The sequence below is a fragment of the Amblyomma americanum genome, chromosome 1 (genome assembly GCF_052857255.1).
Source record: "Amblyomma americanum isolate KBUSLIRL-KWMA chromosome 1, ASM5285725v1, whole genome shotgun sequence".
Taxonomy (NCBI): Eukaryota; Metazoa; Arthropoda; class Arachnida; order Ixodida; family Ixodidae; genus Amblyomma; species Amblyomma americanum.
The window spans coordinates 548,174,061-548,186,598 of NC_135497.1; the positions used below are offsets into that span (position 1 = coordinate 548,174,061).

General features: G+C 48.3%; 1 protein-coding gene across 1 annotated transcript; it reads left to right on the top strand.

The window, feature by feature from the left end:
- Positions 1-1,182: 1,182 nt before the first annotated feature.
- Positions 1,183-11,661, top strand: LOC144108078 (uncharacterized). The gene is made up of 3 exons (XM_077641362.1): positions 1,183-1,684; positions 9,491-9,706; positions 11,076-11,661. The coding sequence occupies exons 1-3, from the start codon at positions 1,453-1,455 to the stop codon at positions 11,474-11,476; spliced, it is 849 nt and encodes a 282-aa protein (XP_077497488.1). The 5' UTR covers positions 1,183-1,452; the 3' UTR covers positions 11,477-11,661.
- The last annotated feature ends 877 nt before the right edge of the window (positions 11,662-12,538 follow it).

The window sequence follows — 12,538 nt, forward strand, 5'->3', positions numbered from 1 at the left end:
TGAGAAGTCTTGCTTCGCAGTTTACGCCTCCGTGTCGCCCTCACCTTAGCGGTCATCTGATCGAGTCCGGCATAGCACCATGTGACTTCGGTGACTCCTGCCCCTTCTGTCCCGCCCACTTGCTCTGGGCCTTGCTCTAGACGTGCCTGTCTTTGCACGCCATGCGGCAGAAATACCAGCTCCGATGCGGACCGCCCCAGGTCGACAACCTGATGAAGACGACTGGATATTTGGGCCGCACCACCGGATCTTGTTGGACTTGCTTCAGGGATCCGGCGTGTATCTGCACGTGCGGATAATTTATGCAACCAGGCAAGCTGGCGCAGTACAACAAAAAAAATATTCAATTACCCGCCCAAATCAAGAAACGCGCATGCTCTCTCTCCTCTTCCACTCAGACAGACCAGCTTTGCAACATAATGTGTGCGCGTCGTCATAAGACGGCAAGCAGGTGAGGCTTGACGCGACCTTGTTCAGAGAAGCAGCACCAGTTAGCGCTCGTGCTTCTCTGTCCGTGCCGCGCTCAACTCTTCGATTGCCTGAACTGTGCGCCGCGTAGGGCGAGTGAGCTGCCATTGCTATGCAGGCGAGCTTGGAAGAAGACGAAAATAACATAAACCGGGCAATGCATTCTTGAAACAGAATCTCACCGACTGCCTTGCTAAGTGTTCCAACCTTTTCTTTTCTATGAATTATTACATTTTGACTAAATCATTAATATTTAATCCCTCTCTTTATTATTATTCTTAAAATTTTAAAATCAAAACACACATCCCTTTTCTGTTCATGACAAACATTCACCGGTGTTGCGCTACCACGTGCTTTTCCTTTTTGTTAACTGCGTTCAGGTGAATAGCCACCCCATTCTTGGCCGATCCCCCAGTGTGGGTATGTGCCATCTTTTGATAGGCTAACAACAACAACAACAACTTCTATCCAGCGCCAGTGCATCTGTAAATCTTTTTTCACCAGCGCCTTCTTTCAGCATCTACATTTATTAAGTTGCTTCATTTTAGCCGCAGCCGCGCGACACGATTGCGACGGAACGTGCTGTGGCCTTCGAAGGAAGAAGATGCCATCTTGCGCAGCCGGAGGGGAAGCTTCGTCATAGCTGCAGGTAGCATCGCAGACCGTCCGCACAGAGAAGGCTTCACTCGCCCTGCTGTTTCAAGGGAGGCAGTGAGTAAGGCAGGCGGCAGCCGTACTGAGCGATCGCGTCTCTGTGTGCACTGACGCCACCGTCGATGGCTCGCCAACGCAGTGCTGCCTCGTGAACCGGGGCCTCTCCGTGGGGGAGAGGAGGTGCAGCCTGGGGAGGACTCCGCTGCATGTGCCGCTTGGCGCGGCCGGGGAGACCAGCCGTGCTCCTGCTGCTGCTGCTCGGGCGCATGCCTCTGGCGGCAGCAGCAGAACCCGCAGACAAGCGGCGGCCCGCCCGTTGTGCACGACAACATGGTGGGGCCCTTCGAGCGTGGCACCGGCGTCCCCGACGACCTTCACGGGCTAAACTTCAAGCCTGCCAGCTACGGCAGCGTGCCGACACAGGACCCCAAGGCGCCGCGCGGCGGCGACGGCCCAACGTGTGACGCCGTCACGGTGGTGGAGCACTGCCCCTGCGGCGACCACCGAGGAGTCGACGACATGCATAAGCACAGCGACGACGCCACGGGCACAGCGGCGGCAGGTGAGCCGGGTGTCCACGGGGCGTGCATCCCAGCTTCACTCACCGGTGAGGTTGGCGCAGTTTTGAGCATGCCTAGTCCGCCTACGACCACCTGCGAATGCGGCGGAGGAGGAGGCAGGGCAGACACGCCCGTGGCACATCTAAGCAAGCCTTTACAGGAAAACCAGACGAAAGTGTATAGATGCTGTGTAGGCGGCGGTGGCCTGCCGAGCGGATAAAGACGACGCGTATAGGACAGGAAAGAAGTTTATTTACATAGAACACTATGTACATATACTAAGGAAGACAACAGTCACCGAAGCCAAGGGGCATAGGGGAAAGTTATCATTTTTTCATCAATTTGTGATGATCAGTGGGAGTTGAGTAGTCTATTATTCATTCGCTGAAAGATAATTGATGAGCAGAAGCAAAAGCAACTATGCATATGCCGCCGGTGGGATCCAAGCCCACGACCTCCGAATTTCGCGCCCGGTGCTCTACCAGCCGAGCAACGGCGGCGGCTGTTCCATCGTCTATTTCCGGGGGTATGTTCATGCGCCTGTAACCTAACATTGAGAGTGCTCACCAGGGCCACCCTCGTCCATAGCGGCGGACGTAGTGCGTTCTGTATTACCGCAAGTGTCACGTGGGAGATGATCAAACGGTGAGGGCGGAAGCTGTGCGAGAAACTTCTTACGCTATCAAGACTTCCAGAACCGAGACCCTCGGCAAGCTACTGAGCGGACAATGGAAGAGGAATGAGGCGCTCATTACGATCGACATACCTGCGAAGGACGCCAGCAGTCAACAAAACGAATGAGCGCGTATATGTATATAGGGTGTTTCACCTACGAATTTCCAGAGTTTTAAAAATTGGCTTTTGTGTTAGAAGATAGCTTTTTTCAGCATAGCATTGTCAGCGGTGTAGTGCATCGAAATGCAGAGAAGGCGTCCTAACTAGCAGGCTGCTTAATTAGTATTCAATTGTTACCTTTTTACCTACTAGTTTTAGGCTCCTGTTAGGCCACCATAATATGCATTTTTTTAGAATTTCGAAAACGGAGTTAGCCTTAATGTTGTGTCTCAACAAATTTTCGCTATTTCAACGAGTTACGTGCACTGGAGAGGTTGTTTTGCCTGTAAGCTTCGGGAAAGCGGATGCATTTAGGCGCGATATAGCCAAAATTTTTGGGCCACAGCGCCGAGGGTAACCGCGTTTTCGAATTTTCTAAAAATTGATATGGATATTCCTTATGGTGAGCTACACGCCTCTCAATAATTAAGGAGCCTAACAGTAATAGTTAAACTGTTAACTATTCAATATTCCTTAACCAGCCTGCTAATTAGCACTCCTTAAATGTATTATGATGTACTACATCGATGACAATGCTATGCCAAAACTCAAAAACAAAAAAAAAAACTCTAACTCTTCAAGCGAATTCTTAAAAATTGTGTAATATCTTAGGTGACACACCCTTTGTATAACATAGACATGGTGACGTAAAACGTATTTGTGAGGCTAAGTTATACAAGTAGGTGCACTGAAAAAGAAACTTAAACCAAAACTTAGCGAGCAACAGTAGGGGTGCAGTTTTTTTTATCACTGAAGAAAGTGACATGAAAACATTTTTACAACCTTCACGGGAGGTCGGAACTTAAAAGTTAAGTTGTTCATCACTGAATGCTAATGTGATGACGTCTCTCTAATTTGAACACCCGTACCTTGACACATCTTTGTATTGTTAGCCTACTTTACATGAAGCTGGCAGGGGCGTATCGATTCAGTCGTCGGTCTGAGAGAGGTCATGCCAATTTGACTACTGCGCGTTTTGTGGATAAAATACTTTTCGAGTCAAGCCAGTCACGCCGCGTTCTAGTAGGCACGGCGGCACTTGTGAGCATGCCCCTGCTCCTGATGTTTACCAGCCAGATAATCTTTTCAGCCGTGTAATCTGCACAGTGATCAGCGAGCCAAGACATCCGCGGCCGACCCGACTAGAACCTTCCCTTGCACTCCCCGATTCGACTCGTCGGCGTTTACATGAACAGAGTAATCGATTTTCTTCCCGACAGAGAACCTCAACTTTGCCCTCTCGGTTTTAAAATGAACTCGACGAGTCGACAGAATCGGTACGACTCGGCCTGTTGGGCTGAGTCGTGCCGAAGTAGGTTGACTGAGTGCGACCCGACCTTTGTGGGGTCGGTGGAAGGGAAGAGGAGAAAGTGGTCTTGTACTGGTGCTCGCGATCCTGGACGCCTCCTTTCAGAGCTCGCGTTGCAGTGCTCTGCGCTGACCATCGCCGCTGTTACCCGGATGGCGTTTACGTAAACGCGCGGTCGGCGAGTAGGGCTGACGTCTGACTCAACTCGCTCCTGTCGTGTTCACGTGAACATCGCTTTTCGCCGCGAACGTCAGCTGACATCGGCACCCTTACGAGGGCAATCCTTTCTGTAGTGCCTGCGGGCTTTGAAAGTATGCATAAATAAATAAATAAATAAATAAATAAATAAATAAATAAATAAATAAATAAATAAATAAATAAATAAAAAGTAAATAAATAAATAAACCCTCATGAGGGTCTTCTCAGCCCCACCTCATGAGGGATTAAGTCGGTGAGGTGAGGGAGGAAAAGGTGCACGGATTGGGGTGACAGTGCGTAACAAAATTGGCGCTTATCCTGGTTTAAGTTTACCGTGCGGGGCAAAGCAGATTCTAGAGCAGGCATGGACGCAGGGACGAGGACGGGATAAAAACAACTAAACAAGTATAGTTTAACGGCAAGAGTAGCAGGGGTACAAACGCCTTCCTTTTTATTATTATTTTATTTAGAAATACTGCAGACAGCTAGTGCTGCCCAAGCAGGAGGGCATTACAATGCTTCGATAACAACTATTCAACTTTTTCCTCGTCAGAACATTAAACAATAGAGGGAGGGAGACAGTTTCACTTTTCAATCGTATGGGGAAGAACGATTTTTGAAATACTGTTGTGCGTGCAAAATATGGCATTATTATTGCAGAATGATTCAGTCTCACGGACCTGAGCGCTGGGAAAAAAAAAACATAATTGTCACTTGATAGGCGAATTTTGTTATAGTACAATAAATAAATAAACTTCAGTCTGGCAATCTGTCGCTGTATGGAGTGCTTCTAGTTTAATCTTGTTTAACATGTTGGTGACTGAGGAGGACATTTTATAATAGGATAAGATAAATCTGGCAGCGTGACGATCAGAGCGCTCTACCTTAATATCTTTAGTGAAATAAGGGTCCTACACAACGAATCCATACTCGAGAACTGGGCGAACAAGTGTACAATATGCTTCATTCTTTACATTTGACGGGGCACTCTTTAGTTTTCTGCGCAAGGAACAGAGTTTAGCAAATGCTTTGGAAGAAATGTTATTAATGTACTCGGCCCAACTAAGATTATTTTTAATTGTTAAGCCTAAGTACTTCACAGGCGAGACTGAATGAATATGCTGATAGCCAATGTCATACGAATGGGACGTTTTTTTTTTATTGTGATTGACATAGAGACTGTTTTCTGAAAATTAATTTGCATCCCACGCCGTTCGCACCAGTCCCCAAGGTTGCAGATGTTCTCACTGAGTAGGTTCTAGCTGTGATTATCATTAACAACTCTGTAGATTAGACAGTCGTTTGCAAATAGTTTAACAACAACAGATTCATCAATCGTGAATGTCGTAGCTTCACCTGATTTGATTCGGGTGTTCGAAATTACTATTGCCTCTTTGATTTTGTTAGCAGCCATTTTGTAAAGTAAATTGATCACTATTCTTCACGGTTGTACAAATATGTCTCTATTATTTTTGTTCGGATTCTTGAGGAGTTGACTATACTGTTAGACTGCTTCTTCTACCTTGCTTTGTAGATGTCCCTAATAATTTCCCATCTATTTTGGAATCATCTTCTGTGTGCGTTCACCCTTTTCCACTCTCTTTATATTTGCGGGCTCCACCAAAAATTGGTTCTTTCTGTTTTGTTAGCTGTTACCTTCGAATGTCTTTGGATAAGATTGTTGTTATTATATAAGACGTTGACTATATGTTCAAGTTGATTAACTGCGGCACTGTTGGCTTCAGCTGTATCCTTTAATCACGCACAGTTTTCTCGCTCTTTAAGAACTTTAAGCTCTCCCTTGTGTGTAAGCTTCCTTACTTTTGCCTCTGGTTGATCGAAAAGCTTAATACTTAAATACCTGTGGTCGCCATTTGTAAATTCATTTAGAACCTCCCATTAGACCAAATAAGACGTCAGCTGTGGAGAAAATATTGTCAAGTCAATCCAGCGTCGTCCATGCTGGACTCGAACGTAGGAAAAGTGTTGGGATGATTTAATAATTCCAAGTTCCGGCACTGATAAAATTTTCTATTTCAATTCCCTTGCCGTCGGTCTTATTTCTACCACAAGCTGAATTCTTGGCGTTGAAATCTCCTCCAGCAAATATGAAGCCATCGCTGTTATAAAATATTCTCTATATTTCTGTCAGTAGAGGTTCTAGGCTTTGTGTGGGAAGACAGTAGCAAATAATGCATACGATGCTTCTTCCTTCCCAACTAAGTCTTACTGCAGTGATATTATGGATAGCTTATAAGGAGAATTACTATTGCTGTACTTGGTTGACCCGGAACCGCTATTATTTCATCTTTAATTCATCATCGTCATCACCACCATCAGCCTGACTACGCCTACTGCAGGGTAGTAAATGCCTCTCCCATTTCTCTCCAATTAGCCCTGTTCCTGAAGAAGAGACCGGTCTTGTTTTAGCTGCTTTCAGGGCGTACTTCAGGGCGTACTTCATGCCTGCAAAAGGGTTGAGCACATACTCCACCTTCACTGGCTGCAGTCTCAAAAAAGCCCGAACATAGAACAAATCCGCCCACAAAAATATATTAGAACATTCGCTGTTTTGCCTTTTGTCGTAGCACGCAATGTACGATACCATGATATAACCTCACACACATGAAATGCGAAATGCAAAAGCTTATCAGTGCTCGCGAGAAGAGGATTTCATAAGGACTTTATTACTGTTCTGTCTTCGTCATGCTAGAGTGCTGCGGGTGCGCCGAACACTTCCATTCCTTCTTTCCGCTCCCACTTCCGTTTACACATCAGGGGATAAAAGCCATCACACGCCCCAAATACACGTCTTCTATGTTCGAGCTGTCAGTGCCTAGTAACTGTCCTGGCCGCAGGCCGTGGCTATGCAACACTGGCGACGAGGATGGGATATTCCACAGTCGGTGAAAGTAGACCCGGAATCGGCATCCGCGAAGGCAGCCTCACAGACGACAAGCATGACTCATCATATGCTACCTGCATTCAACGAAGATACAGATAAGTGGAAGCCGTATCTCATTAAAGCAGATGCCTACATTGAAGCTAACGAAATCACCGATTCGGCCAAGAAGAGAGCACTGCTCGTGGCAGCATTGAGCACACAAACCGTGGAAGTATTAGCCGTCAAGGTCGCACTGCGAGCCCCAAAAGCTTTGAGCTTCGAGCAAGAGTTCGAGGTGCTGAGCGAGTACTATGACCCGAAGCGACATGAAATAGCTGAGAGTTTCAAGTTTTTTAATCGCTCCCAGATGGAAGGGGAATATGTCACGTAGTTCTTGGTGGAAATACGGCACATAGCCGATGACTGCAATTTTGGCAACGCCCTGGAGCGGATGCTCAGGGATCGTATTGTGTGCGGTGTTCGGTCGAGGGCCCTACAGAAGCTATTACTTGGAAAGGCCGACATCGCGATAGCGGAGGCTGAAGCGCTCGCAATTTCGGTTGAAACTGCTGAAAATGACGCTTTGAAAATGTCATCAGAGCCAAAGGCTCTATTGAAATTGCATGCAGCTCGAAAAACGCCCTCCGGGGAATACAGAAAGGCTGAAGAGCATCTGTAATGCGGAAGGTATGGCAGCTCGAAACACGACGATGTCAGTTGCGGATGAGCAAGAGCGTTGTTGTCGCTGTAGGCGGCGGGGACACCTTGCTAGGAAATGTTAAAGCCACCCTAACCGCTGAAGGTTAGCTGCCAGAGCGATGCAAACAGTTGCACTGGGAATAACGGAAACCACGCCAATGGACGATGGCAGTGACGAAGTCCACGTTAGGAAATTGGTTTCGGAGCGTAAAAATCTTCTCGAGCCACCAATACGCCACTCATTTATATGGAGCGGCGTTCAATTAGCAATGGAAGTCGACACCTGGTCGCCAGTATGTCATTTCTAAGGAACAGTACAGGAAGCATCAAAACCATTGGCCTGCCTAGAAGCCGTCACGTGTGAAGTTGTGCTACGCAGTGCGGTTTGCGGTGCTAGGTGATCTGACATTACGTGTCGGCTTCAGAGACGTGCTCGTGGACTGTCCCCTCATGGTGTTCGACTGCGAAGGGCCAAGCCTATGCGGAAGGGACCTGCTGACGCTGCAGGACAACGCTGGCGCTCCGGTGCTACATTTGACTCCGGCCTGCGGAGCCACAGAAACCAGCGAAACGGACACCTGCAAGATTAAATCCATTTTCTCAGACTACCAGGACGTCTTCACCACGGAGCTCGGCCTAATGAAGGGTCCTCCAGCGAGCCTGCGCCTCAAAGATGAAGCAATACCAAAGTTTTGTAAGGCGAGACCCTTCCTTTTGCCCTACGCGACAAGGTAGCTTTGGTGCTAGACCGACTCGTTTCCCTTGGCGTCTTATCGCCAGTCAGCCATTAGGATTAGGCAACGTTATAGCGCCGGTGCTAAAGAAAGATGGATCGGTACGGATTTGTGGCAATGTTAAAGCTACATTGAACCCTGTTTGCGCAATCGAAATATATCCTATTCGTGTAATCGAGGATATGTTCGCAGTTTTAAGTGGCAGTGAATGATTCAGCACCCTCGACTTGCGAGACGCTTGCAGTCAGGTACCTCGAAGTCGCACGCAAACTCTGCGTCATCAATACCCAAAACGGCTTATTTTGCTATAATTGACTTCCGTTCGGAATATCGACTGCGCCATCGATTTCGCACAGAAAAATCGACACGATTATCAGTGGTCTACCCGGCGTGCAAGCCTACATTGATTATGTAATCGTATCCGAGAAGAAAGGCGATAACGGAGAGCGATTGAAAGTCGTCTTAGAGCGTTTTCGGGATCATGGAGTGAAGTTGCGGTATGACAAATGCAAATTTCGACAACCAGCTGTTATATACCTCGGACATCACATTGAAGGCGAGTGCCTCTATTCAATCGAAAGCAACGTGAAAGCTATTATGCACACACCTTTTCCACGGAGCGTCACCGAACGGCGGTCATTTATCGGAATGTTGACGTTCGACGCGAAATTTTTTCCAAACATGTCAACGTACCTAGCACCGCTGTATCAATTAACTATTGGGGAAAAACGCTCGGTGGCAATGGAAAGCACCGCAAAAAGTTGCCATCAAGGAATCCACGTCATCGTCATGATTCCCATGTAATTCATTGTTAACCGCTGTTATTGCGCCCTCTCCTCATGTAATGTCCCGTCAGGGACCCTTGAGGTTCAAATAAATAAAATAAAATAAAAGTTTGATGCAGCGAAAGAACGTCTGAAAAATGCTCGAGTGCTTGTACATTTCGACTGTACAAATGAACTCAAGCTAGAGTGTGATGCGTCGTCGCTAGGGGTCGGAGCAGTTCCATTTCATTCTAGCAACAACGTACATAGACCTATTGGTTTTCGCTCAAGAACACTGACCGAAGCAGAGCGGAACTACTCCCAGTTAGAATGTGATGTGTTGGCGCTGATTTTCGGTGTAACAAAATTCCGGGACTATCTTCTAGGTCGTGAATTTACGTTGGTCACGGATGATCAACCTCTCGTCAGCCCTCTGAGACCTGACCGCCAGACACCGACTATGACGGCTGCGCGAATTCAACGCTGGGCACTGTACCTCGGAGGCTACAATTACAAGCTTCAGTATGTTCCTGGGAAACAACTACTCAACTCGGATGCTCTCAGCAGACTGACACAGCAGACCACCAGAGACAGAGGTGAAGGTGAGCCCCCGGAGTACGTCCTCCCACTCAAAAGCTTAGATGAAGGTGTGGTCTCAACGCGTGAACTGAAGAATCTAACGAATGTCGACTCGAAATTGCTTAAGAGAGAGAGAGATCACTTTATTTGCACCCGTCAAAGAGTATGGGTGATCGGGTGAGACGCAGCTCCCACTTTCACCTTCACCGTATGCCTCCCCCCTAGACGTCGGCCGGAATCAGTTGACTTCCGGCGGCGGCCCGGGCTTGACCGATGACATGTTTCTGGACTTGTCCTTCCTGGCTATGGAAGAAGGAACCCCATGACTCTTTGTTTCCATGTAGACCATGTAGCGCTGGTCAAGACCACAGCATGTGATTTAGGGTCGCTATGCTTTCAGTTTTTGCATTTGGAAGAGTGCACCTCAGGATGCCATTTGTGTAGGACATACAGGTTTGGAAAGGTACCCGTCTGCAGTTTTCGCCAGATTACTTCTTCCTTCTTTGTGAGAGATGTACGGGGGGGGGGGGGGGGGGCAGGGTTCTCCTCCCCATTCTGTAGTGTTCTAGAATTTCACTGTATCGTAAGGTTCAACATTGCGTGTCGCGCGGTTGGCCACCAAGCAGGGCAAACATAAAGCCCGATTTAGCACTTTATTATGAGCGTAGACTAGAACTGTCCTTGGCCCATGACCTCGTATACTGGGGCAATCGCGTCGTCATACACAGTGAAGCCAGATAGCGCTACCTGCAACTTCTTCACGAAACCCACAAAGGATCATCGGCTATGAAAGCCGTGGCACGCTCCCTATTTTGGTGGCCAGGTCCTGACCGCGACTTAGAGTAGCGCGCGGCAAATTGTGGAAATTGAATAGCAAATTTACTTATGCCACCGGCTGCACCTCCCCTAGAATGTCCGAAGACTGAAGAACGGTGGTATCGGATCCAAATCGACTTCGCAGGACCCGTAACTGGGAAGATGATCCTGGTTGTAGTGGACGCGCACTCCAAATGGATCAAAGCGATTCCTGTGAAGCATGCAAACGTAGAAAGCACAATAAAGGCTCTGAGGAGCATGTTTGCCCGCTTTGGTGTGCCACGTACAACGGCACACCAAGAGTAAGGCATTTTCCACATTTACAGCAAAAAACATTACGAACCTGTGCACAGCACCTTTTCACACACAGTCAAACTGCAGCTGCTGAAAGGGCGGAGCGAACGATAAAGGATGGTATTCAGAAAATAAAGGGTGGCGATCTCGACGAGAAATTGGTACGGCTGCTGTTCAATTATAGACGAACACCTGTGAAGACTGGGAAATCACCTTCAGAGATGCTCCTCGGGTATCAAATAAGATCGCGTCTAGACACCTGCTTCCCTGTGAATGTTGCAGGTCCAACTGAGGGGAGCCACGACTGGACACGGCCGCCAGACAGCAGCTTGTACGTCCGCAATTACGGACAGGGAGAGAAGTGGATCCCTGGTCATGTCAAATCGGCGACAGGAGCACGGATGGTAACCGTAGAGCCTCCCACTGCAATCGTCAAGCGGCAAGTCGATCAGGTGCGCCGCCGCTCGGATTCATCACCAAGGTTTCCGGTCACCGATACGACTGCTCGTGGTACAGGGCCCAGCCAGACGAAAGGACCCTGCACGGCGGCCAATGTAACCACTCCCTTGGAAGCGGCCGCCCCAGATTATTCTCCTGATACAGCCCAAATTGCGGGCAATAACATTCAACCTCGCACCTCTCTTCTCCCACCTACCTTGAGTCCGGCCGAAGCTTCGCAGTAAGTCCTGCGCCGGTCAACGAGGCAGCGGAAGCCAGTGCAACGGTTCCATTTTGGAGGAGAGGGTAGAGTTGTCTTCGTCATGCTAGAGTGCTGTGCGTGCGCCGAACATTTCAATTCCTTCTTTCCGCTACCACTTCCCTTCACACTTCAGGTGATAAAAGCCATCGCACGCCCCAAATAAACGTCTTCTATGTCCGAGCTGTCTGTGACTTTCCAGGCCGTGGCTAAGCAACAAATACATTGTATGGTTAGTCTGATTTGGCATGTTTGCATTTTCCTGCAACACCTGCCTTGCAACCGCACGTTGCTAGGACCAGGTGCCTGGTCTATATGACAGCTGTGTAAGAAAGAGGAACCGATAAAACTTTTCGAAGGCGCCGAGACGCATGTTCGCGCGATGCACCTGGCCGACACTTCGCGCCAGTTTCCGCTAAAATGTCTTTCAAATCGTGAACAAGGCGTGGTTAAAAAACCTTCATGCTTTAAGCCAGGTTACATCCTTCAAGAAAACTTGTCAGTCCAAAAGCTGTCAGAACCAAGTTTCTATGTGTCTTGGGAAGAGGCAGTCATTCGAGGAAGATTCGTGGAGGCCACGGCAACTTGCAGGCTTCAAAGCAGTCGCTCGACAAATGTCTGCGCTCTGTTGCTTCGAGCATCTCGGGCATACGATGGAATTGTTGCAGACTCTGCTCACGTGACCCATCCCCATGCACCTCCTGCACTGTAGCGGCTTCGGAACGATAGGCCGAACTTACTGTCGAAAATGCCCAAGCTTCAAGTATAATGGTATACATTCAACCTCGAAGGTCAGCTTGATGCATTTATACCTGGCAAGGAACATAGGTGAATCGGCATCACATATGGCACTGTCACCGTTGCAGATTACGCCAGACGTAGTGCCGCTGTCTTGGAGTGGGCGTACATACTATTGTCGAGTTTGGCGATGGCGATCAATATTTCTAGGACGTCCCACCCCTTGGCAACAATGGCAATAACACTTTTATAGGGTTTTATTCTCACGTCTTCGACCCCTCCCTGTACGAGGCTTTCCAGAGATATAGAG

Coding starts and splice junctions, on each gene's coding strand:
- LOC144108078 (XM_077641362.1), top strand. CDS start 1,453: ATGGTGGGGCCCTTCGAGCGTGGCACCGGCGTCCCCGACGACCTTCAC. Junction 1,685..9,490: donor CACGGGCACAGCGGCGGCAG/GTGAGCCGGGTG, acceptor ACTATCTTCTAG/GTCGTGAATTTACGTTGGTC. Junction 9,707..11,075: donor CACCAGAGACAGAGGTGAAG/GTGAGCCCCCGG, acceptor TGAATGTTGCAG/GTCCAACTGAGGGGAGCCAC.